This window comes from Tinamus guttatus, unplaced genomic scaffold (assembly GCF_059628265.1).
Source record: "Tinamus guttatus ecotype Peru unplaced genomic scaffold, ASM5962826v1 Tinamus_guttatus_pri_ptg000323l, whole genome shotgun sequence".
NCBI lineage: Eukaryota > Metazoa > Chordata > Aves > Tinamiformes > Tinamidae > Tinamus > Tinamus guttatus.
The window spans coordinates 1,045,748-1,067,343 of record NW_028288857.1 but is presented as its reverse complement, the minus strand read 5'-3'; the positions used below and the strand labels follow the sequence as shown (position 1 = coordinate 1,067,343).

At 38.0% G+C, this 21,596-nt stretch overlaps 1 protein-coding gene across 1 annotated transcript in view; it reads right to left on the bottom strand.

Annotated features, from left to right (window-relative positions):
* Nucleotides 1-3,884: 3,884 nt before the first annotated feature.
* Nucleotides 3,885-21,596, bottom strand: part of PLCG2 (phospholipase C gamma 2) — a 49,018-nt gene continuing 31,306 nt past the window's right edge. The window contains exons 16-32 of the mRNA XM_088529069.1: nucleotides 21,020-21,198; nucleotides 20,377-20,577; nucleotides 19,551-19,670; nucleotides 19,074-19,254; nucleotides 18,657-18,725; nucleotides 17,410-17,519; nucleotides 16,530-16,626; nucleotides 15,759-15,825; nucleotides 15,333-15,490; nucleotides 12,953-13,055; nucleotides 12,255-12,464; nucleotides 10,765-10,910; nucleotides 9,600-9,714; nucleotides 8,509-8,676; nucleotides 7,727-7,815; nucleotides 4,478-4,662; nucleotides 3,885-4,149 (exon numbers count right to left, since the gene is read on the bottom strand). Coding sequence (XP_088385195.1) covers nucleotides 4,107-4,149; nucleotides 4,478-4,662; nucleotides 7,727-7,815; nucleotides 8,509-8,676; nucleotides 9,600-9,714; nucleotides 10,765-10,910; nucleotides 12,255-12,464; nucleotides 12,953-13,055; nucleotides 15,333-15,490; nucleotides 15,759-15,825; nucleotides 16,530-16,626; nucleotides 17,410-17,519; nucleotides 18,657-18,725; nucleotides 19,074-19,254; nucleotides 19,551-19,670; nucleotides 20,377-20,577; nucleotides 21,020-21,198 — 2,241 coding nt within the window. The 3' untranslated portion in view covers nucleotides 3,885-4,106. The remainder of the gene's footprint in view (nucleotides 4,150-4,477; nucleotides 4,663-7,726; nucleotides 7,816-8,508; nucleotides 8,677-9,599; nucleotides 9,715-10,764; nucleotides 10,911-12,254; nucleotides 12,465-12,952; nucleotides 13,056-15,332; nucleotides 15,491-15,758; nucleotides 15,826-16,529; nucleotides 16,627-17,409; nucleotides 17,520-18,656; nucleotides 18,726-19,073; nucleotides 19,255-19,550; nucleotides 19,671-20,376; nucleotides 20,578-21,019; nucleotides 21,199-21,596) is intronic.

Here is a 21,596-nt window from a genome sequence, read left to right as displayed (position 1 = left end):
TGCTGCCCAGTCTGCAAAGCTCGGCGGGATGCACACAGCTCTGGGGAGGGACAAAAGGGAAACAAACACACAAGCCAACAGCTCTGGCCATTCCTGCTTCGCTCAAAAGGCCGTGCCAGTAGCACTGTCCTGTGCACGGGTGTTGCTGCCGTGCTGCAGCTGGGATAGAGACCAACATAGCAACAGAAACTGCCCTCTTGCCCACGTGCACAACATGAAAAGAAATGCATTTTTCTCACCTTCCTTCCCCCAACAAAAACCAGTTCATCCTTCCGCAGAAGCTGACCACAACACACGAAGCTTTTCAAGCCGTCCAGTCAAGGACAGAACAGTGAAAACCGCAGCCATTGTTTGTACTAAGCACTCATGACTTTTGCTCATGCACAGAGTACTAAATTTGGGCTAATTTGGAGATACAAATAAGCAGCAGTTTGCCGCTGGCTCTCGCAGACCAAATCAAGGGTATATTCAGTAATAATTTGCCATTCAGCTCCATCTAGTTAAAAAAAAGCAGAGTCCTGCCTACAGGAGATGTAATGAAAATGAAAACAGGAAATGTGTGGCTTAAGATATTTTTAAATGGCTTGAAAACGTACACAGATAGCCACGGCTCCCTTTTAGGCCTTTTACAATATGAATTCTTTCTCCTCCTTTTTTATTTGTTAACGTTATTGCTTGAGCTGCTGTGTAAATTAAGGCAATTAATTCAAGTGTTATGTCTGTTCCTAAAGTTTAACATATTACTTGTTTTCCTGAAAGAGAAATTACTCGATATTCATCTAAAAAATGAAAAAGCAGAATTGTAAATACAGCTCAGCTTCAATTTTTACTACTTCAAATTATTCAACAATTGATATATCTCTCTGTGAGTGATACTGATGTTTAAAGTGAACAGCATAAGGATTCTGACAGCTGCTTATCAATGTAAACATAACATTTGCCAGATATGTACAGCTAATACTTTAAATGTATATATGGTTGTGTTTATTTTTATGGTTTAAGTATCAATCACCCATAAAGTAGACTGGTTTTCTACAGTCCAAGTCACTAAGTCATTTTCTAAGTGACCCAGTCAGAACTGTCCTGTGATCTTCACAGAGAATGGTCTTAGGCCCTTCTAGTTTATAAATACTGTACAAGATTTAGGGGCTAAATTACAATACAGGAATGCACAAGTGTTAAGCAAGCTACTTCTGCTTTCTTTAGGTCAGTTCACGATTCTCCATTTTGTTGGACCAGTATGTAAGAATTTAGATTAGCAATGAATAGAACTGGGCTTTAAATTCTTCTAAAACTAGTGCTAACAAGCACTAACTGTGCTTGTTTATAAATGCCGTTACGGAAGAAACGAATATCTTGGCTCTTGACTGATTCAGAAGGATGATTTTCATTATATTTAAACTCTGTTTCTAATGAAGCAAATGGACTTTCAGTCAGGAACAAAGTCAGCTAGTTAGACAGCACGTGGAAACGCTGGCACTGAAAGACAGCAAAAGAACTGTACTTCAGAACACTGCATTCGTTCACAGCTGGCTTGGAGATTTCAAAGATAGTGAGCCAGCATTAGTTATCTTGCAATCAGGAAGGTTAGTTTAAAACCGTAAAACTTTTTTTTAAACAAAAATGCCCACAACAGAGAGAATTACAGTTGCATTGGTGAAAAAAATGTTCACAAGATTTCAAACGTTAAAATTCACTGCATGAGCATAGTGTGGATTCAGTCCGCAGCACTATTGTCCATGCAATTAAGGCAACCTCACAGGCAGAAAACACACCAGTATAATTTATGGTGAACATCAAGACTATTATTCTTCCAAACTGTTAAAAACTTCATCTTTGCCCTGTTCAGGCTTTATTAAGTTGATACAAATCTGATACTCACTAGAGCAGAAGTTAATAGCCACTTGTTACTGAACAAGGTACATCAGGAGTTGCGGGTTATATGTGATCTTCAGGCTTTTTCCTTCCTCCATGCCTGTTTTTTACCCAGATGAAGTGTAATAATAATGATTTCTATGAAAACAATAATTAAGTCAGTTCATCTTTAAAACATGTAACACCTTCTCCTCTAGGAGAACAGTTCCAGACCACTCATCAGTTAAGAACTCACTCATAGTAGCTGAAATCACTGGTGATTTTAAATTGTAAGATTCAGTGAGCAATGCTTAAACAAGGAAGCATATGACATGGTTCACATCACTGCTAGCAAAAATTACATATTAAAAATATTTTACAAATTTAAAACTGTTTCCAAGAACATAATTTAGTTAACTTCAAAAACAAAAGGAATTTTTTTCATAGATTATAAAATTAGTGGACACATTCAAATCTATTTTCATATTAAAGCAGTCTCAAGTGCTATGAAAAAAAGTTACGACGTCTGCCCCAATAAAGAAGTCAGAAGTGGTTTTTCCAGTAACAGGAGTTAAAACAGAATGTAAGAAAAGCAGAATGTTACTACGTGGCCTTGCCCATCACCTGCAAGTCAACAAAACAGCCAGTGCAGTTTTTTTTTGCTTCCAAATATAACATTACAGAAACCTCCCCATTTTGAGCCACGCTAACACAGCACTTTCCTCTCCAGATAAGCAAGACAAAACTTGTCTTTTCAGAATAACTAAAACCTCAGGGGGGTTTCCTGAACCATCCTCTGCTAATGCACAACGGCATCAATTAAGTGCACCTGGAAACGGGCAAGTGTGTGGAGAGCCAGAGAAACTGAAAATGCTGAGGTGGCTTCACCAGGGAACAAGTCCCCCTGTGATCACAGACCCTGCAGCGTACGGACGGACGCAACATTTTTTGCCTCAGGCTGTCACTTCGGCTTAAGAACTCACCTTGTCTGCAGCCTTTCAAAAGGCAAAGTCAAACACGCAGGCAGCAAAACTCCTCCCGTGTAGAAAAAAGGCAACTAGGAGTTTCATATTGAGGACGTACTGCTAGCATGAGGAACCAATGCGTACACATAGCAGGACATCAGACTCCAGACGTGTCATCCAAAGACTTCAGTTTTGCTCTTGCAGGAAAGCAAACTTGCTAATCCAGCAGGTTTTCCGTTTGCCATCAATGCCTTTTTTTGACTAAAGCCATAGAAGTGATGTACCTCCAGATTTGTGCACAGAATCATTCTTGAATTAGATACCTTTTGGGAAAACTCTGACATTTGATACTATCATCTACACAGGATTGCAAGATTAAAAAGGGACAGTTCGTTAAAAATCCACTTCTAAGCACATTGGGAGCTGAAAGTATTTGTGAGATGATGCTATACCAAAATAAATCTTTTCAGAGTTTGAAATACTCTTTTCAGCAAATAGAGGGCTCCTAGCACACATATTAAAACCTTTTTCTTCCACTGCCCTGAAGTTTCATGTAATACAATGCGAGTTCGCATATCTTAAACCATTCAACAGGAAAAACACAACTACACTCTCAGAGGATATTTGGTTTAACAAAATTAACACATTCATTGGTTTTTCAAAAACGCAGAAGAAAACTTTTAACAAGAAATAATACAGTATGAGCTTTTAGCTGCCCAAAATGTTATGTACAGTGTCAGAGGTACAATCTGCTGCCTTGGCTACTGTAACATACATGACAATGCTGGTGTAAAAGTGCTATTATAGCATTTAATAAATTAAAAACTCGCTACCAGTTAATCCTAAGGAGCCAGGTTGTTAAAGTGATGTGATTCCACGCATACAAATTGTTGTGAATATCTTAAAACTGTGTACAAAAATACAGTAGATGATTTATACTTGTACTTCAGGTATGGATAAGAGGTTTATGCAGATACATACAGCCAAACACACATCCTCAGCTTTTAAACATCTTGCTGTTATTTTCCTCATGACTCTAAAGTTGCAATGGTGGATGCAAATACACAGAAAATCTGGCCTGGACAGAGGGTGCTTTGTACAGAATATAAATTATTAGGAATGAGAAGTAAAAACAGTTTTTCTCATAACAAGAAATTATTAAGGAAACCCATCTTCCTCCTCTTCTATTCATTCATCCTGCTGAGACCTTCACTGAGTAGGGTATCCAGGACAAATCAGTGTCTCTTCCCGAATTGCTCCATAAAACATGCTCAAAAAGCGATTGCTCTAAGAGTAGAATTTGCTATTGCTGACTTTCTTCTCCTTTAATCTTAAGAGAAAAGAAAAGAAAAAAGTCAAATCTACAAGGCATTTCTAGGAGAGAAACAGTATACCAAGCTCAGTTCCTTTAGATATAACAGCAAATAATGCATCTGCATCGTGTCATCTTTCCCCAAGAATTGTGAATTAGCCAGTGACAACTCATGCAGCCAATCAGCATATTAAAAAAAAAAAAAAAGCATTTAAAGAAAAGTTTTCCTCCCAGCATAATCCAAAGGCTACAGAAGGATTAAAGAACTGTTCGAGACCTCTTCCTGGTTCAGGAAAAGCTCCTGTCTCCTGCACACCTGGTCATAAGGTGGCAGGTATCAACCTACCTTCGGTTGCACGTCTCTTGGTATATCTGTAATTTGTGATCATTTACATTGAATTCTTTTAATATAGCATCTCTGTTTGGATTCCTTAAATTCAGATGGGTGTCATAAAGGAACAGCTGGTTATTAAGTTCCTCTTGGCGCTTTCGAAGTTGCCGACATGAGGAATAAAGCTCTTCTTCACTTTCCTTCAAAAAGAATATTGGAAATCAACATAACTTGTAAAACACATTTCCCAAAATTGTGCTGATTCTGTTTCATTTTGAAGATTTTTTCCTTCCTGAACACATTACGTTGTATTATAAAATGTTTCTGTAAACAAAGTAACCAACTAAGAAATAACTGAAAAAAATAAAACTCAGTCCTACCATATTACCAGCCACAGCATCTAGCAGGGATGGGAGGTACATTATAGCATGAATCATGAGCAGAGTGTATGTCTAGAGACATACACTGGATGAGTCTTTATTTTGCCTAGTAAAGTATATCTGCATGTTGAGGAAAGGACAGCAAATAATGTATCATGCTGGGCCATCATATTGTGACAGTTTAAAAATATATATTTAAAAAAGTAATTTTTGACTGTTCCATCATATTTCCGCATTAGGTCACATACTGCCAATTCCAGTGCTTTCCTTTTGAAATCTTGATTAAAGGTGAGAATATGGACAAGCAAATGGGCCCTCTAACACCAGCAAGTGCTCAGCTGATCAGTAAGGAAGGGCAGATCCTTTACTTCAGCAGAGCTATGGCTATTTAATACTTGCAGAAGAATTGACTTATTTGAAGATTAATTTGCAGCACTCAATTTCTGTTCTTGTATACTGCCCATTGTAGAAAAAATCTCTCTAAATTATCCACAAACATAAAATAATCACTAAGATTCCTTTTATGATTTATATTTTTTTTAATGCTTCAAAGCTTTGGATACTCAAGCAGTTTCCTCTATAGAGTTACTAATGGCTAAGAAAATTGGCAGGACTGCAGTCTTAATTTTCACATCAGTAGCAAAACAAGATACTCATCCTACAAGAAATGACACGCGATCAATATATATAATAAACCTAAACACTTTCAGAGATGGCATACCAATAAGCATTCCTCTTTCAGCATTCAGTCCAGACCTAGGAAAACAGGCAGGCCTAGCAACATGCCCAAAAGCTTCAGTTTGGGAATGAAGATCCTTCCCCCACTCTTCTTGTTGCTCACAAAAGATTTTCCTACAAGTCCCTGATGTGGGTTGGAGGAGTTGCAAATACAGCTTCAGTTCTATGCTAGATTAGGATAAATATATATATTTTTAAAGCTTTGCTTTCCTAAATCACAAAGGGAATAAACAGATTGCCAACTACCAAGTTGTACACACAATCAATATGCCTAAATATTATTATTTTTTCTTGTAGATAAATGTATCCACAAAGCTTGGCTAACACTCCACTTAAGAATGCCCACTTCAATCTTTAGGTTAAAAACAGACCTACTTTCAAAGCTGACTGTAATCAGAAAATGCTAAATAAAGATACACATGCTTCCCAAAGCAAGAAAATCCATTTTCAAGCAAATAAAACATGCTTCTAAATGTCTCAACAACTTCAGTGAGCTCCAATTTCTACATTCTGTACTACAGAAAGGCTGTGGTTAATTTGAACAGGGACTGTTAAAGGCCTGACATGATAATTCACACACATTGATGCTTACATTTATAATATTCTTGCTTTTCAGAAATTCCACAGCTATCTGTAATCCTCTTTATAATTTTCTATTTTATCTTCAAAAGTATGCAGAAGACTTTCTATATAAACAGGCCTCTTATTAAATTATACCATTTTAAGGAGGATCATAATTTAAAACAGGGTGGAAGAACAGATGGATAAAGCCTTGATCTTTTCTGATGCTTCTCAAAGGATCTGGCAAAGGTTTTAAAAGTTGATTTACTGTGGCTAGACTTGGTTTGCTGCAGACTGCCAAACAAAAGCAAAAAACTTTGAAGTTCTCTTGCTACTGCTTTACCACCCAGAATGTCAGACATTGTAAAAACAGAGCTGTGCTGCATCTTCATCTGCTTTAATAAGCAGAAGGGACTTGGAGAGTGTGAGATGTGCTACTGTGAGGAGGACTTGCTGCTGGCAGACTGGGAGATTCACTGCTGCTACGAACGCTCTGAGAGGCACTCCTGCCCCAGGCAAATAACGAGCTGAATTTCTGAAGCAAAACGGAGGCAGGAGGGATCTGCAATGTACCTGCAAGTGATACCCATGCTCATCATGTCAGGCAATGGTGAATTATCAGTTTTCTCATAGGTAGCAACACACACACACCAAAAAAAAAATATATATATATATATGTTTATCTAGTTTCCTGTATCAGGCTCATCTCTATGGAATCTGAATGATTTAAATGTTATTTTTGAAGGACATGGACCTCCAGCCTTTGTGACTCCTTTCCAGGCAACAGAGGGAAGCTCCCATGGCTGCTAAGACACTGTGATTACACACGGGCATTTCACATCATTCCGACTTCCCAGAGGCATCTTTGAACTCGCATCCTATAGCCTCAATGCCAGAGTGGTTAGATTAAATAAAATATTATTGAGATTTTGAGAATGAGCCTGCTTTAAAGTGACATATCAACAAACGCTCTTCACAGATCAGCCACTTAAATGCCTAGCTTTATGAGAAAGGAAGCATTGTTAGTTTTTCCTTTTATGTTTAAAAATACTAGTTCCTCATTGATATGTTTTACAGAGGCTTAAAAGAAGCAGATTAGAACTTCTGCGTCTTTCTTGTGTTGGTTTGTTGCTGTTTTTTAATGAAAATGGGAACAATGAGTTTATTTTTTTCTTCCTGAGGGGAATTCTTTTTACATAAGACCTCACAAGGGAAAAAAAAAAAGCAAGTAAGAAAAAAAAAAAAAGATTATTCTCAGAAGTGAATAAGCGAAAGCATGGATTCACTTAGCTTTGCCTGGCACCAGTGGGCTTTAACACTGCAGGATAAATCACTGATCATGCTGTTACAGGAAAATAGTGAAAGGAATGAAGTGTTTGTTAAAAAAAAAAAAAATACACACAAGTGAGTGACCTGTCCACTCATAGAGAAAGCAACTGAATTTAAACTGAATTTGATTTTCCATGGTACCTAAGAACACATTGTCAGATGTCAATATATCAGACACAGAAAACTAAATTCTCATATTCCGATATCCACATAAACAAATACCATGTTCTAAGCAAAACAAACTAGTGGTTCTCACCAGAACTTGTTGCATTTCACAGTGTACCAGAAGTGAGGCCAGCTCTATATCTTCACTATAGCCATTCTTGAGAGGGACAGATCTAAAACCTGAAGAAATCATGTAAAAAGGACAATCAGAGTAAAGACAGAGGATTATCTGCAGGCACAGAAACGCTGCAAGATTCTTCACTGCTCAGTTGTGGTGCTGCTGAGAGCTGACTACACCCTAGTGACTGCAGGGAAGTAGAAATGCAACACTGAGAAACACATCATTTCATATGTGCTTGAAAACTAAAGATAGGTACAGAGAAAATTCGGAGAACTATTCGGAGTCCACATCTAAGGCAATTAATAAAACATCAAATTATAAAAAAGAGTCTTCCCAGATTTTACTCAGATTTACAGAGCCCCTTTGCTCAAATGAAATCCATGGTTAAAAGAGTTAAAGATATGGCAGTCAAAGTAAGGAGATAACAATGATATCAAAATACTGATCTTGGTTTTGTCTGAAGTAGATCACAAAGTGGTAAAAGAAAGGACAGCTGTCCCTTACTGGAACCTTCCACCTTCAGATCAATGAAGTCAATGAAGAAATTTCAGGACAGGCTTGGAGAGGGATTTTAAATGCTTACACACAACACAGCCAGTATCGTAACAAACAACGGATTAAAGGCGCTCAGGTCAAAGGAGCATGTTTGTATTCTTGCACACTACAGCTACTACTGAGAGCGAAACTGCAATACAATAATGCTAAAAGGCATCTTTCTGATTTGACCTGTTATTTTATCTACCGATCTTTACCTGATTTGATTCCTTTGATGGGAAAAGTGGCATGTGCTAGGAAATTGGGATCACTGAACATATCTTCCTCATAAACAACAAAGCGCAGAAACGCCAGATTTGGATCATAAATTTCAAATTTCACCTGTTCTGGACAGGGTACCCAGACGGGATTAAGGCCATTGTCATCTGTAATGAAAAGGAAACATTTTCAATATGAAGCAATATTTCAATTTAATTCATATATGGGTATATATCTCAGGAAATTTTCTGGGGATATAAAGGTCCTCAAATCCTATTTCTCTTTCTGATGTTGAAATCTTGCTTCAAGAGATTTGTGTTTATTTGTTGCGGGGCAGTGGATGGAACGAGATGGCAGAGATGGAAATCCATGAAGAAAAGCTACTATTTATATTTAAATATACAAAGCCTTCTTGGATATGTAATTGTAAAAAGCTAATTCATTACTCATTCATGACACACTTCATATCGGTGTATAAGCATGAAATATATTGGAAAGATAAATGCACGGTAGCTGAATTTTCGTATTTATTTATGAAGCACTGAGTATTTTGGTGTGTGTAATACAATCAGGAAGTCTGTGTCTCCCCACAAAATATCTGAAATGATAGTTCTCTTCTCTGAAGTTCTCAATAGCTACAACGAGCATTTTGTTCTCACTCTGTCTTCACCAGAGTATACAGAATCATAGGATCATATCCCAGACCACTTAAACAGCACAGTCTGAATCTCATGGCATTTTAATCCATTTGAAGCAGAGTCTTGAGAAACAACCCGCAGTGTTGAAGATGTTTTCAAAAGAGCATTTTTAAGAATATGCAAATTACACAAACTCACATATAGCCAAAATTGTTACAGAATTGCAGCTTTTTTGAACCATAACTGTTTTTCTCTGAACTTGATATACATTGAAGCTTCTCAAATTAGCCAGCCCTAAGACAAGCAACATAATAATACTGTATGACAGACAGTCAAGTACAGCAGTCACCATGTTTCTCCCTGTATAGTTTGTTGTCCAGTTACAGACAACATAAATTCATACTCAACCATATAACCATATCCCCACAACACAGAAAACTGCAGATACTCACTCACAACTGTTGTCTTGAATTTGTTATTATCGTATTCAGCCCCATAAATTTCTACCTCTACAAAGGGACAAGCAATACTTCTGCCAGGCTTAGGAAGATGACGAGCCCCTAAAACCTGCAAGAGCAGCAGTAATTATAACTGTGTCTGAAGGAAGCTCATTACCCTTATTCCTGCACAGAAAGTAGCTCAAAGAACTGAGAGGCAATTTCACTAGAAAAACAATATTTTAACTAAAGAAGAACACACACAAATACCCACATATTTCCTCTTGTGAAGAAGTTTTTGCATGTATTAAACATACCATCTATGCCACCAATAAAAATATCCCCACTGTTTAAGCGTGCTCCACGTACTAAGATCCAGTTGCTGACTTTCATTCACAAATGCTAATACACAATGCACAATTTCACAGCAGGCTCATAACATAGGTTCTGAAATCCTTCCTCAGCCCTTACTACACACTTTTTGTATGAGCTCCTGCTTTTCTTTTACAGCCTGTTTCTCTTTTCTAAACTGTAGTGAAAAAGCAGTTAATGGGTTTGTTTCTTGACAGCACTTCTCAGAAAACGTATTTTTAAAAAACAGCTCTTACTGAATAGCAACTGAGAATAGAAGCAAGTTCAATTTGCATTTGGCACTAGAAGACAATATGGCATAATTTTCAAATGATTCAAATGATGATGATGAGTCCCACCTCCCTATGAAAAATGAGATTGACATTCTGGTAAATCACAGTGTACTAAATAAGCTTTTTCTTCCATTCATATTGTTATTATTGTTTTCTGCTTAGCTTCCATCTTCCATTACAAACATCTATCATATTGCATATCTCTGAACCAGTATCATTCACTAACCAATCTCCAATAGCACCTTTCTAATGAGAAGTCGGTGGAGCAGGAATGCAAGTAGTTGAACTGGAATTTTTATTATTCATTATATAAAATCATCCCAGTACCATGTTTTCAGTCCTATACCATGTGTTTTATTAGTATGATAAAGATATATGTTTCCTTTCAGGAACTAGTCTTATTCTCAAATACTCTGACATTTAAAACCAATGTTTTGACAATCTGTCAGATTTTGCTCTGAAAAATAATAGCTTTATTTTTAGATTTATAGATATTTATAACTTGCAAAAAAACATAATTTACAAAAGAGATTTACCCTCACTGTCATAATCATCTGCAATTTCCTCCTCGATTCATTTGGCATTGGGTCGTATTCTTCATTTCTCATGCTCTCTGGCTGCAGAACATAGCCAGTTCGTCCATTAAGCGAAAACAAGGCATGGTTCAATTGCATGTATTTATCTAGGGAGAGAGTAAAGCAGTCAGAACAGACAGACCATTTAAATAAATCTAAAGAAAGTATCTAAAGACTAATGGCTCCTCCACATCATTCCTTCTGGTCACCATTTTCTCAGAGCTGGACAAGATTCAGTTCCCCTCAATAGCTCATCACGACAGGCCTTTTCTCACCAGTTTTAATCCTGATAAATGTATCTCCATTCATAACTGGTTTCCTAAACACAGAGTTCTTTGCTCCTAAGAAAACTGTGTAGAGTTTTCTCTGCAGTTGAACTGCTCATATATCTGGAACCTTACTGTGAATATCTTTGCCTGTTTCTCACAAAGAGATAAAGGTGAAACTTGCCCATTCGTTACCTCTAAAAGGTTTGTCTGTCTCACAGACAAGCTAGAAAAGAAGAAATTTTAAAGAAGGAGAACTGTTTAGAAAAAAAAAAAAAAAACTATAGAAAACTTAAATAGAGGGCAACTATGGGAGGAATGCACAAATATAGCTTTAAGCCCTGCACAGAAAATATGAAGCAGACTAAGGGGAAAAGCTTGTAAGCTGCTTCCGTAAAGAGCTAAAGAACAAAAGGAGAACAAAACTTGAATTAGGGAAGTTAAAAGTGGAGCAGAAACTGCTTTGTTTATTTTTCTCTGAATTTTCTTTTCAGTTCTGCTGAAGGAAGTTAAGGACAACCTGCAATAACTGCTCCAGAAAAAGAGAGGCAACTGGAGGCAGAGCTGATGAAAATGGTTTGTTCTTCTCTGCCCAGGAATTATTTGCTTGACTCCAGACACCACAGCTCTCTAGCTTGTCACTGAGAAGCTCTACAGGTCATACGGGGAGCACTGAACTGGTGAGACCCCAGCAGAGAGCTAAGGGGAAATTTTGTCACACCAGACAGGTTATAAACTGCCCAAGGAAATGCATTTTCAGTTGCCACTGAGGTGGTCTGGGAAACTGAGATTTAGCATAAAATGCGTGAGTTTGTAGAGCACAGTGTGCTGGCCCTGATCCTCAGCTTTCATTATTCAATGTCTTTGCTGAAGACAGCACAGATGCACTTTTAAACTGCAGCTTATGTTTGATGACTTCTTCATCTGCCAGCTGCATTAACAACACAGCTACCACTCACATCCCTGGCATCGATGGCAGATACAGCTTTCAGAAAGTGTTTTCTGGGAACCTGCTCTATTAGATGAGCCACACACATTCACAAATAAACTTTAATTCTTTCACCTTTCCTCTTGCTGGGAGGAACAAATAGAAGCCACAGTGACTGGAATGGCAGAGGGGCCAGAAAGGGGCTCATTAGCAGTAAAATGAAGCGGGGACTAAATTCCTCTTTGAGGGAATATTACCTGGAGTTTGGAAGTTCAGAGCCACCATCTGGGAGCCACAAAGCCAGAGGCGAAACGGGTCATAGTTAGATGAGTCAACTCTCTGTCCTTTAGGGTAGACACGTGTCAATCCCTTTTGGTTGTATTTCAACAACTCAACAGGTTTTTGCTTAACAATGCTTTCTGCCTTGGTTTCCACAAAAGAACGGATTTCTTTGAAATCAGGATTTTCTACACAGGGTAAGGAGAAAAAAAAAAAAGGTGGTTATTAAGCAAAAAAGAAGTCACAGTGTATACTATATTTCCACTAATACTTTCTCAATTTTTATATCAAAGCAAAAAGTTAAACAATGTTTAAAGTAGACGTAGCAAATTGGTTGAATATCAAATCTGAAAGTTAAAATCGTCTGCCTGTCTGGTCCTTCCCCCACTCATGGCAGGAAGGCAGATCAAGTCTGTAGTCATGTTTTCATCTCATCATTGCTAAAAGCTCTTCTGACCACTACAACACATTTAAATGAGACATCTTCTTCTGGGTGTAAAAGGGGAGAAAAAAAGGTGAGTCAGGGTTAGCCAATGCCTCTAAAAATTGCTCTAATTGCACTGGCTCAACCACACTGACAGCTCATTAAAAATGAGCTAACTGACAACTCAACAAATGAACTAACATCTATAGAGATAAGAAGGTAGAATTTAGATGTAATGTTAAAGAAGATCACCTAAATTGTCCTTGGTTTTGCTTGTTGGCTTGCAGTAGATTACCAAATCAGATAGTTCAATAGCGATTAATTGATTCTTTTCCCAGTACTTCCTCCTGTTCTCCTGTAAAATTTAACAAAGTTTAACATTGCAGATACAGTAAGTATAACGGTACCATAACATCAGTGTCTACTCTAAGGAAATGACTAATACATTTGAAACTTTAAACACTTGCAAATATGTGATACATTTCAAAATCCAATTCAGAGAATAGACCATCCAAGGGTTTTATTTGTTTGATAAGCAACTATTTGAGCGCTTCCTGGAACCTGTTCTACCCAGGAACCTGGCAATAAAGTTATTCTGGGGGAAGTAACTCTATCCTATTTTAGTTAAGTTCTTGACTCTACACTGTTAAGGCTTGGGGCAGCGGGAGTTTGTTTATTTACAGTTTTGATCAGGACTTGATCAGTCTTCCTAGTAACTCCCAAAAGACTAAATTCAAATGCTATGATTTTTTGTGTTCCAGTAGTTCCATATTTGCACAGCAAACCAGCAATATTAGTGTGGCAGTATGTGTAATCAGTATGTGAAATCATATAGTCGTCATCAGTAATAAGCCACCATCTATCTCCATATTTACAAGTACCTGCAATGGAAGCTGAGCAAAAGTGACACTTGTATCGAGTGAAGATATTTTTGGCAGGAGGCTTTTCAGATGCAAGAAGCGATTGCAGAATAGAACATGTCAGAAGAGTCACATACAGCTTTGGTACAACAGCTTATAAAACAGTAGTAATTAAGAAGCCTTCCAAAAGAATTCGCTCAACAGGATGAATTGAAGAGAAGAAAAAAGCAGAGCCTGGGGAGCCATACGTTTCCAGAAGCAGTCACTGAAAGAGATACACATTGAAGTATAAGGAAAGCAAAGAGGAATGCAGCATTAAGACTTGAAATAGCCTTGGAAAAAAAATTGCAAGCATGAACTCCATCATACTTAGCGCTCCACCACCGTTTCCCACACATTGCTCAACAGGAAGCAGTGCTCTCCCTCACAAAGACATTTCCAGATGCTGTGAGCCCATCTTTAGACATAAGTCTAGTGATAGTCACAGAAAGTCAGCAATGAATACTGTCCCTGGGAGCATGGCAAGCGTTAGCATTAAAAAGAGACGCCAAGCCCCATAGATAGTTTTATTTTTAGTGTACAATGGACACACACAAAAGTAAACCGATAAAACGCCTTTATCACATGGTAGCATTGTGTTGATTTTGTAGCATTGTGTATGCTTTTTGCCTCCCCAAAACACAGACTGTTAACTGTACTGTCAAAAAAAGGCTTTTCCTTTTCTTCTTCCCTTCCCCATGCAGCAGTCTAGGGTATGAACTTTCAAGACACCACACTGAGAGAAAGCCCTGCTGACTGACAGAAATGAGTTTAGAGCATCTTTGAACGCAGACTGTTTAATGCTCTTCTAGTTAGCACAGAGAGAGAAAAAGCTGCCAAGCTCCTGAAGAGCCATTGATATGTCATGAGAAACATTCCATTTAGAGACAATTCTTCTAGGTCATGTTTCTCTTTTTCTCATTTTTATTTATAAATGGAAACCTGGCATTAGAACCAGCTCTGTCCTTCCCTAACAATGTCAACAGCTCCTGTTGCTTCTACCCTTGCTGAATTAATAGTTCTCTGCTCATGACACCAACTTGTTTGCTAAAAATATGATTCTGATGAATCGTTCAAAGCATTATCACTCCAGATGAAGGATGAACAGTATGAGTCAAGACGATACTAAAACACATTCTGCATCATTCACATGACCTGGTTAATAAAAGTACAAAAGAAAGAGTATACTTAAGTATAGTTATCATGAAGTCTTTCTGATAGTGACTTTAAATACTAGAAAATACAACTGAAAGATAAATTAATACTTCAGAGCAAGAGTAGCAGGTCAAAGGCAGCTCAGATTTCACATATACTCACTAGTGTATTCACAACTCTGGGCAGGACAGTCCTGAGATCTGAGTTTCTTCTGCTTAATACTAGGATTGTACCAGTGAAATCAGGTGTAATGGTATCTACTTTGTACTACTACATACACTTCTCCTCAGAGGTGCAGAATGCAACACAGACAGCTGTGCTGTCTGCTGACAAACTCCTGTTAACATAAAACCAGAACTTTCTGGTGACTAGTGCTCTGCTAACTTACATAGCATTCCCCAAAAACGCAGGGAACGAGATTCACTGTATCAATAAAATGAACAGATTAGCAGCCACGCAAGAGGGTCTAGGATCAGGCTTTAGCAAGATTCAAAGGTATATCAGCTAATGATGATTCTATTCTAAATTTATAGCACTACATTATGAAAAACAGGCATGAGATACATTTTTATCGATACCTCTTCCGCAGTTTTCCATGTAATCTCACGAATACCTTGGTACCACTCAAATAGTTCTTCTACTTTATCAGTTGCAAACTCAACAGCTGGATCTTCTGGATTCTTGGGTTCCAGAATGAAGACAAAAGGCTTTTGGTGTTTCCCTTGTGGCATTTTTACTGTTAGGCAACACAGTAGCAAGAGGTTTATACTAAATACAGCAGTTCTTCATTTTGCAGTATGTTGTCAGGGCTGCTAATCTATCACAACAACTAACGTTAAAGCTCTCGTTATTGTAATAATACTTAGTATTATTGTTTCACATATTCCATGTATATTTATATATTAATATAAATCAGTTCCATGAGGTTTCCTGCTAAATAGAAAAGAGCACTATTCAACAGAAAAGGCTCTGCTGTCTATGTATAAGCACCAGAAAATACATACCAACATTGTACATATTGAGCACCAGTATTCCACGACACAGAGAGCCTAATGGATTGTCCTCAATAATCTGTGAAAAAAATAATGGTTTAAATTTGACCCTCAGTCTTTTGCTCTTGAGTGAATATGCACAGGACAATTAACAAATAATAAATACACACCATTAAATGCAACCACGGTTTCACTGAAGATATGCCCATTGTGATGTTCAAAAGCCTGTTTCAAATTTAAGGATTTCTAATTTTGAGAAAAAGACCATAATCTCAAAAGTGAGAGTCAAATCCTGGAGTGCAGTTTCTATCCTGAAATAACTGCTCATTTTCAAACCTGTTCTAAAGCTACAATCATCAGAAAGAATAAAAATATTTAATACATATTTAATACATGCATTTTCCTCCAAAGACTCCAAGCATGTGTTTGTCCATCCAGTTTTCCCATTTGCAAATATCAAAGCGGTGATTATGAAGGCAAGTTAGTTATAACTTTCAGGCATATTATTATTTCCCTAAGTTAATTGAAAACTCTCACCTGACATTATTTTCATCAGCAGGAAACAGTCATAATCTCCTAAAAGCCCTATCTGTGGGGGAAGTCCTACCAAAGGGCATACCTGCAGCATACAGAACAGCTAAGAATGCCTTATTTTTTCTGTCCTGTGTTCTCTAAAACATAGCAGGTATAGCTAATAGTACATAGCACTATTCCATTAACCAGACTTCTACTTTCAGCAAGCAGCATCTCCTAGGGAAACAGCAGGCAAAGCTTGCATCTTACCTGGCTTTCAAGCTCAGCAGAATTAGCAGATGCCATGTCTTCAACATAATTTGATGGAAAATAATGTTGTACTTTTTCTCCATAATCGCCCTTCCACCTGAATTTAAAACAAATAAGGACAAAGACAGAAGAAACAAAAAACCTCAGTAGGTCATTAATGAAGAAATAATCCTCAACTAATTGGTTAATAACCAATGCTAGCTGGCCCTATTTGGCTACCACCAATCTTAAAGTGATGAAGTAGGTAAAAGCACTGAATGATCATTAACAGGTGATTTCAGAGGGATTACAGCTACTGTGAAGTGGAATTAATGATATAAAAGGCTTTTATCCCCTCCAGTACTAAAAATACTATCACATGGTTGATAGTCCTGCAGAAACTATAACGAAACATTGAATTCCCAAACTTTTTGAGCAACTTGCAAGCCAGCTATGACCAACACAAAAACAGACTATACAGATAACCAAACCAAACCAGCTGAAAAAAAAAATGATCTGGTTTACACCCTCAAAAGTATTATGCAGAGCAAGGAAGGAAACACAGTAATGATGACAATTATAATAGGTGCCTGACTACCCAGAAGACACAAGTGTTCAGTAAGGACAAGTGGAGTAAAGGACAAATGCTGGACACACTGGGATATGAAGGCTCTACCAGGCTGAGGTTATTGCTGTAGACAATGGAGAAGACATGAAAGGAGATTTGAGGTGGGGTTTTTTTTGCGTTTTGTTTTGGCATGTTGGCATTGTGATTTGTAAGTCCACAGCTCGCAAGTAGCAATCAGACAATGGGCAGAATTTACAAACTACTACCCAAAGTGACTTTTTTTCTACCTAGTAAGTCACTAGAAGTTCTCCTATGAGGAATCCTTGTCCTTACCAGCCTCCAGTTTCCTTGGTGACATTATGAATTAGAGCCCCTCGGCAGAAGCTCAGTTCATCACTTCTTTTGGCTCTGTAGTCGTATAAGGCTTTCACTGTTCTCTGGGGCTTTAAGAGAAACAAAGAAAAAGGGTCAGGATAGGCAGACAGATCAGAACATGATCAATAATACAATCTTTAAAAGAGAGGCAGGGGGTGGGATTAGAGCCCTTTTTTCTTATGAAATTTAAAAACCTTAAGAATAAAGTTCCAGAGTGACATCTATTGGCAGAACAAAAGTGATGCTACTTAACAGCTATTTTTTTTTTAAGTATCAGCTAAGAAAAAATAATTTCCTTTATGAGTGCTGCAATATTACAGTAAAACAAAAGCAGTGAGCAATCAATCCTCTATCTTTGTTACCTGTATTCAAACACAGTGGGAGCTTGCAGGCTTTGATGCAGTTTAAGAGACTGCCTCAAAACTGCATAACCTATCCAAATGGTATACTTTCCTTTGGGAAAAACTCCAGTTTTAACAAGAAAAGAAATTTCAGAAATGTCTTTATCTTGCATTTACTGCTAGTTAAATTATTCAATAGCGACACAAATTTATTAGTCAAAAAAAGACTAATTAAGAAGAATTACAGCCACAAAATTTGCAAGCAGCGAGCTTTTGTGAGAAATTAGATCACACGGGCCCTAACAAAAAATAGAGATATGTAGATGTTTGCCATGCCACTCCTTTTTAAAACATTATATATTAACTAAAGACACCACTTATATATAGAAAACACAATGAAAATCTGGACATCCTTATGCAAACAAACTGCTTTTGCTAGTAGAATTCTGAAAATTTTGTGCACAAATAGCAGTGCTCATTTAAGAAACACACTCAGGTTTTGTGTGTTTTGTTCTACTTACATAAAGATTTGGCCTCCTCAGATTGAATCTTCTCTTTGGCTAATTAATTTCTGGGCACATCTACATAAGCAAATCACCTCCACAGACCCAATAGCACAATGCCTGATTCCCCAGTATCGGGGGAATTGAGACAGGATTTGCACAAAGAAAATGTGTGTGTGCAAATTGCAAAGAGAAACTGGGAAAAAAGTCACACTCTTTATGCTCCCCATCCCTCCATAAATCAAGCAGACTAACACTTTCAATTATCCTTTCCATTACTGCTGATAGGAAATTGACAAACAATTATTATCTTTTCCAAAGTATAAGAGAAAGCATGAAGAATATCTTTCCTTAAGCATACCACTGTAGGGGTGATTTCACTGGGTTCCACGTACATCTTGACATCATAGAGAGAATTAATATCTTTTTCCTAAAAAAGCAAGATAAAAGTTATGTGAGTTGAAAATCACAAAAATACTCATTGCTAACATATCAAGAAAACTATGTAGAAACCACCTTTTTAACTATACTTGGGCAAACAGAGAAGAAGGGAAGCCAGACACGTATGTTTTGACATATCATTTAATCTGTCTATGCTTCAATTCAATCAACACTCCTATCTTATAGATAAGAAAACTCATGCACAGACTGAAGTGATCCACCTAAGCAGCCCAAAAGGTCATTTATTACCACCAGAACCGAACCCAAGCATCCCAAGTCTAAATGTGGGACTTTGTCCTCTACAACAACTGCCTCTTGTGCAAAGACCATCACTGACCGTGCTGTAGCGCTCCAGTAGCTCCTCCGTCACCGGGTAGCGCAGTTTCATCTTCCTGTAGAGCGGATGCTTCTCATAGTACGTCACCAGCTCCACCAAACTTTCAAAATAGGCTGAGGTTCCAAGCACAAAGTGGCGGCCTTCTTGCTGAATTCGGAAGTGCTTCACTTTCCCCTCAGCTCTGCAAAGCAGGTTCAGGGACGGTAAAAATGCTGCTATTCATGCTAGGGAAAACCTCCACTGCTGCAGATCAGGCCATAACTTTCTGCATTTTTAATATGCAACATAATTCTTCTTTTCCCCAAACTTAATTAAATTCACAAGCATTCATTCTTTTCCACGTGTTTGCCTACACAGAACTTTCCTACTTTTCCCTTCACTATACAGAAGTTTCCTGTCACTTCCATACTTTTTAAATGAGAAAAACAAAACACTGTGAACCTTGTAGGTAATACAGTCATATCCATCTTCTCCTACCTGAAAGTCATGGCAAACGAATCTGGTTCGTCCCTTTTTCTAATCAGAAAAGCACCGTCTCGAGGAATTCGCATCAACATGTCTTCTGCCTCTCCCCGACTCAGGTTACTATAATACCAGCTACAAAAGTTAAAATCAAAATGGACAAAGGATTACAAAGCTGGTCAAATGACATTCAGTAAGAAGAAGCAGGGTTCCTAGTGTTAGAGACTCAAACATTACAAGAAAAATTATGCATCATATCTGCCTGCCACCTGTGACAGCAGTTATTACAAAACACTAACATGGTAACTTATTTGAGATGAAACCATCCAGAAGATATCATAACACCTTGTTTCTTTAAAAGAATAAAACATAAATCAGCATTTCTCCTAAAACGAAAGTCACTGGATCCATGGAAACACAACTCAGCTTGGACTTATTTCCCCAGTAGTAGAATTTCCAGATAGCACAGACCATGATCACTTAGTTGCCAGACCACAGCCATCTACTAAATCCAACCTGCAGGGCACCATAAACCACTAAGCAGGGAAGAAAGGAATTAGCACACTTTCAAAGCATTACAGTTCTCACTGACCTTCCCAATTGCTGACAATATATTGCTTTCCTAGGGACTGCTCCCTGATTTCTCAGGTTTTTACAAAGTCAAGGCTCTTGCTCAGCTTCCTTGAAGGAAGCTTATTTCTACAATGGCTGTGAGCAAATAAAACCTCAGGCGTGCTCCAGAACCCAGAGGAATTTTACAGGCAAAGGCACAAGACCATCTAAAACAACACAAAGGAATTCTGACTTAACCACCCTGCTGCTTGCCTTCTGCACTACGTACTCTTTAGTCTCATGAGGGCTGGGGTTTGGCACAGCATCGGTCAGGCGCAGTTCAAACTCGGCACATCGGAGGTGGGCCTCCTTGTAGTGTTGAATGAGATCATAGATACTATCAAAAGTGAGGTTGTCTGTCAGGTAGTACTTCACATTGTCTCCATCGCCTGAAGAACGAATACGGCAATGCTGGACTCTCCCTGACCTCCTAAAAAATGAAAAAGGAATAAGGAAAAGAAGGGTAACATAAGAATTTTTCCTCTGTAAGATCGTATCTCTTAAGGTTCCAACAAGTAAAAAAGTCACCAAAAAGTCTTTACTCTTTTCCTTCCAGAGGTATTCTTTTCACTGAAAAGATCAATCTCCGACAATAAAAATGAACTCCTGAGACTACCTGTTCAGTATGGATACCAGTGATTTATCTCAAAATGAAAGACCAAATTTTAGTCAATTTAGCGCTATGCTATGCTGAAGTTTAATCTAGAAAGTGGTCTTTCACAATCCCACCAATAACATTCTAGTAAAGATAACAACTTCTTATTACTATTTCCACTTAGCTGTAAAAGCATGATTTAAAAAAATGAGCTACTTTTGCACAATGAAATAAAATAAACAATGCCCACGTAGAATTTTTAGGACAATCACCATACCAGAAGGACAAGGTGCAATCATTAGGAAAAGCTTCACTTTCTCTAACCAGGAATGTTCCATCCTGGCCACCCGTTTCAGCACAATATTCCTGGAGCAGCCTTTCAGCAGTTGTTCTCCCCTCTTTCATTTTCCCATGGAACCACTTCTCTTTCAAGTGCAGTTCAGTGCGTTTTACCTCCTAGACCAGAAGAGAAGAATGTCTATAGTCCACTTCTAATGTTATGATTTTGATACAAAAGCTTATTGATACAATTATCTCCCATATTGGGATTTCAGCTCATATTTTGCTGAAAGCTCCCACTGCCACTTCCCCAAGAACCACCTGAAATTGCTTACACATTGTTACACATTAATTGTTCCACTAACATTAACCCTTATGAGAAGGAGTATGTGTTTCTGCCCATGTAGACAGCAAATCTCTGAACCATACACATAGATGTTGGCAATGAGAAAGCACTCAGGCTCTCAAGAAGAAACTGTGCTGAATATCACTACTATTGCAGCCCTTACTGAGCCTCGTGCTGGTGGCTTTGACATGAGCACGAGGAAGACAATACACATTCACCTGTAACAAGC